The sequence below is a fragment of the Montipora capricornis genome, chromosome 13 (assembly GCF_036669925.1).
Source record: "Montipora capricornis isolate CH-2021 chromosome 13, ASM3666992v2, whole genome shotgun sequence".
In the NCBI taxonomy this organism is placed as follows: domain Eukaryota; kingdom Metazoa; phylum Cnidaria; class Anthozoa; order Scleractinia; family Acroporidae; genus Montipora; species Montipora capricornis.
Genome location: NC_090895.1, coordinates 48,549,265 through 48,554,264, shown reverse-complemented (window position 1 = coordinate 48,554,264; position 5,000 = coordinate 48,549,265). Strand labels below are relative to the sequence as shown.

Sequence of the window (5,000 nt, the reverse complement as noted above, 5' to 3'; positions counted from 1 at the left end):
TCCAAGCACCATGGACCCAACAAGACAACCTGGAAGTTACCAAGGTGAGCAATGTCTGTCCTTCTTGACCCTTATTTATATTAATTTAATACTAATAAAAGAGATTTACGGTTTAAATAACAAGTGACCTTTTAGGCACCAGCACCCAAGCTCATCTTGTTGATGAGTTTAAGATACAGTGTATGTTTTATTGCATTTTTTTATAGTTAAATATTAATTTTTACATTTATATTGTAGTTAAAGCATTGTTTCAGCAGGATTGAGGAATGCAAAACAAATTGGGAAAATTCTTACCAATTTCTAAAGAGAGATTTGTTTTTCTATTGTTTTGTCTTTTATCCTGGTGCTGATGCTGTTTTTCTTGACGCAAAGTTTCCATGTCTTGGTGCAAAACCGGACAATCAGCTGTTTAATGAGATTTGAATTACTAACAGTTGATTTCACTTCCTATGTATCTCCTTACAACTCACAGCGGATGCATTTCTGTCACCGGTATTCTCCGGTCTACATGTACATTGTATGAAAATTAATGGAACTTAAAATGCTTGGAAAATGGTTCCTTGAAAAATTGAATTTCATGTGCTTTCTGGTTACCATTTCTTTTTGAGACTTGGGAGAGTTTCCACACCAACTGCTGGAAATTAAATAAGGCAGTTTCATCCAAATTTGAGTGATTTACAGATGATTCACAATTTGACCACTAGTGACAAGCCCACAGTCATTACTGTATGCGGCTTTTGTTTCGCGGATGGGATATAACACGATCATTTGTATGTGGTTTGATCACATACTGTGTTTCAAATCAACAAGAACAAAATGGTCAAATAGGACTCCTTTGCTCCTGTGCTGATAGTTGACTCAGAGCAACTTCTTAAAAAAAAGAAGCTAGAATAAGAAAATTTTCATGCGTCTTGACAAGCAGCAATGTGTGATTTTGTGTATTAACAATATTCATGGAAAAATTCCTCCATTCCAATTGGTTAGCAGTTTTGCACTGCAAAAGGAGGTAACAAACCAAGTATTCTGATTGGTCAGTGATCAATTGAAAGAAACTCAAAGATAACCACTCAAATGCAAACCGTGTTACACTGTACCTCATTCATAACCCATGATAGACCTGTGTTATTATGATAAGGTATGATAATTTTCATGTATAATTATAATTATTAATAAGTAAGCACAATGATTTTTCTGGTGTAATTTGGACTAAATAAGCAGTTGTAAATGTTTGCAAAGACTACGTGTACAAATTGCACTCCCTCTTTATTTGGTCTTTGAGAAAAGTTGCTCCGCAAAATCATGTGATTATACCTGAATAAAGCAATTTGCTGTCTCTTTATACCAACTTGTCATACCAGGATCTGTTTGTTTCTGCTGACGTTGTAGTCGATGATTGTACTATGGCAATTAAGGTTATAATGCAAAAGCTCATTATCTGTGATGTAAAGCATTACAAGTTGTGAACTCGTGAACCTGAAGTAAACGCTAACCAAAGCCAAAACAGGAAATCAAATAGTCAAAGAATAATTATTGTGGTAAAAAGTGGATGGTTGTGGGTGGTGGACAAAACAGTCACTAGTACTGCATGAACCCCAGTCCATGGACTACCCAGACGGACTACCCAAATGGACTACCCTAAAATGGCCTAACTCTTAAAAATACCGTTTGAAATGAGTACTGTTAATAGAACTGAATTGATTAATTTATTCTTGAATTGCACATACCTTGTGTATCTTCGTCCGCACGGCCAAATGCAACTAAATCCAGGAATTGCACGGGTTTCACTTCACTTACTTCGTTGAAGTAATCGGCCATCACAACAATTATCCAAAGCTTTAAAATGGGTGCTTAGACTTATTATACTGTTGATCAACATCGTTTAAAATGGGTTTTAAGGCTTAAGTAAGAACTATTTTCAATGCTGTTTACATATACACCAACAGTACTCATTTGCTGGGGCTGTCCATGGACTGGGGGTCAGTGTTTTGTCCACCACCATAGTTGTGATTGTCTGAATTATGTTGTGCTAGCCTGAAGAGATACAGAGTTTTTGTTATACTTAAGTCAAATGTAAACAACCTTTGCAAATTGTAGTTTGCATTAATTAAACAAAGCACTGGATTGAACCGTTTGTGTACTTGGTTGTTTTTTTTTTTAAAGGTCAACCCATGCAAATGAGCAGAATGAATCATCCTCGAGTTCCTGTCCCGCCGGTAAGAAAAAATTTAAAAAGACAAAAGTGGCTCTTTTAGGTGATGGTCTTGAGAGAGTACAGTAGTACAGTACATTGTACATTGTATATAAACATAGGCAAAACAACTTTCATAGGCTTGAAGATGAGGGTTGTCATGATGTTTTCATGAAGCTGGCTACACGATGAAAATTATAATCAAGTGAAGCCATGATCCTCACAGTTATGAGCAGAATTTTAGCGATTGTGTAGAGAAGCCTGAAAAATTCTGAACTTCAACAGGGTGTAAACCTGTGACCTTGCGATGCCGGTGTGATGCTATAACCAACTGGGCTATGAAGCTACTGACGTTGAGAACTGGTCATTTGTGGGGTCTGATGTTCCCATGATGAATGAATCAGCCAAGGAAATGATATAAATTTTTATGAAGTGAATCATATTTTGAACTGCGATATGAAATCAAGTGAAGCTATGATCCTTGCAGTTATGAATGCAATTAATCAAATGAATATATGATTCATTTCATATATCATTTCCTACAATGAAAGTAGCAGGCTATTTTAAACTGATTTTAATGGAGACATACACTATAATAGTTTTTGAGTGCAGGACCCATTCATCCCTGAAGCGGCCCCCTTTGATGATTAAAATCAATCTTCTTGCATTGGACAGAGTAAAATCTTCAAGTACAGTACCGCCTGAAAGTATTGACCCCTCGGGACGAGGCAATACCTCGTCTTTGCCGCGGGTAGTGGTCGCATGCCACTGAGGTATGCAAATTTTTTTCCCTCTGTAAAACCAAGGTGCAATTTGCCGCAGGAAATTTGCCGCGAGAGAAAAGACGAGGCTTGCCGCGGGAAAGAACAATGATCTGCTGCACGTGTGAAATAAGCGGAAGACTGTCAAGTTTTTATAGATCTCATGGTGTGAAGAATCGATTCTTAAAGCAAGAAATCTTATTCAAACTGAGAAAGTGCGCGATTTCCGTAAGGACTCAAATTGTATTATCTTTACATATAAATGTAAAACCGAAGACGTCTGTACTGTAAAGATACAAAGATACTGTTATTTAACTACAGTGTAAGCGAGGCTCATCGTTTGCATACGAATTATAAAGACACAAAACCAGCAAGCGAAACAAACTTGGGAAATTTTGAAATTTCGCCTAAAGAACGACATAATTCTTAACTTGACATAGTCTGATGTTCGAACCATCTTTGCTCACGTTGCGCTTTCACGAGTAACTCTGTTGGCAGCCTGCCGTCACTCGTGATGAATTTGCATAAGCCAGGGCGATGTGCACCAATGATCAAATGTTAACCAGAGCAGGAAAACACTCTTTTGAGTTGAGATGAAATAATTTTCTACTAGTTCAGGGGTTTGGTTTCCTTGGAATGTTTTTCTTTTTGTAATTTGTTACTGTTAAACAACTTGGAAAGTAATACCGCAGTAGTAAACCGCAAGAATAATAATTACATAAGTCTTACTTTGAACCACGAACGGTTGGTCACGAGGATATGTTGAATGTGTTTTGTAAATTCTCCGTGACCAGCAACCCGATATTTCAGTCAATTTAAAGTGAATCTGCAATAGTAACGTTTTGGACTGATTAGCGACACTATCTAGTTTGAGTAGTTTTATACCTTTCAACACGGGCATTGCAAAAGCAGGTCACCCAGACCCTGGACATATAAGCTTACCGTTTTGTATATATATTGTCAAAACCCAGTTGTGGGCCACCGTACTCTCCGGCTGCAGGATATCGAGATAATAAATGTATGTTCCGAGCGCTGAGCTGCAAAAAAAAAAGCGGACATATTCTCCCATAAACTGAAATGAATAAAACTTTAAAATGTGATGACGGCAAAGTCCACGCAAGCGGGAAAAGCGTCCACAAAATCGACTTGTCGGACCTTCGAATGAACAGTCCACGAGAAGTCTTCGAAATAATCACTGCAATCAAAATATATATGTCACAAAGGTTTCAAATGTGGTCGGAAGATTCTGGCTACGGATATTCTATTCGCATGTTAAAGGAAAGTAAGGCAACCAAGGTCCATGACGATCGTCTATGAGCCTCGATCTATGTTCGCAATTTTCAACCGAAACCTGTTCAGTTCCTGTTCTTTGGTGAGATTTCAACATTATAATCTGGCTTATCGAAACACAAAGTCAACGGAAACCGGCTCCAACTCCACCGCGGAATTTTCATTACCGAGGGTTTATCTCGGTTGACTTTCTCGCGGCAACTTTAGAACCTAGCCGTAAATTTCCCTCGGCAGAAAAGCGGCCTACCGCGGAAATACTGAGGGAAAGTCGCGACAAGGTGACGCGGCAATGACGCGGTAAAGGGGTCAATTCTTCCAGGCGGTACTGTATTATTCTTAGGAGGGAAAGCGGCTGTGGTTCCAGAGCTTTAGTGTGTTTTACTCTGAGTAGTGGGCTATTTTCACCACGGTAGTAGACAGCTGCCGTCTGCTGATGACAGGGATGGGAAAACTATCATCATGCTGTATGTACTGTTCAATGTACTGTACATGAATGGTACCTGGACTTGTTTGGGATTTTTGTTAAGATAAAAAAATTAAAACTAATAATTATAAAATTTGTCTATTGTAAGTAATAAATAAATAGCTAGAACTAAACACTGTGCAAGCAAGTTTGAAAAATTGGACGCGTAAATACTGCATTTATGTAAATAAGATCTCGAAGAGTGGGAACGCCATGCTCCTACAAAACAAGCTGGTAGATCTGTAATGAAAAAGTAGTCCACTCTTCTCTCTCTCTCTCTCTCTCTCTATATATATAT

At 38.1% G+C, this 5,000-nt stretch overlaps 1 protein-coding gene across 2 annotated transcripts in view; it reads left to right on the top strand.

The window, feature by feature from the left end:
• Positions 1–5,000, top strand: part of LOC138028822 (single-stranded DNA-binding protein 3-like) — a 416,845-nt gene that overhangs the window by 14,451 nt on the left and 397,394 nt on the right. For both annotated transcript variants that reach the window (XM_068876447.1, XM_068876446.1), the window contains exons 7-8: positions 1–44; positions 2,161–2,213. The exon at positions 1–44 is cut by the window's left edge and continues 44 nt beyond it. In XM_068876447.1, the coding sequence (XP_068732548.1) occupies positions 1–44; positions 2,161–2,213 (97 nt within the window). The remainder of the gene's footprint in view (positions 45–2,160; positions 2,214–5,000) is intronic.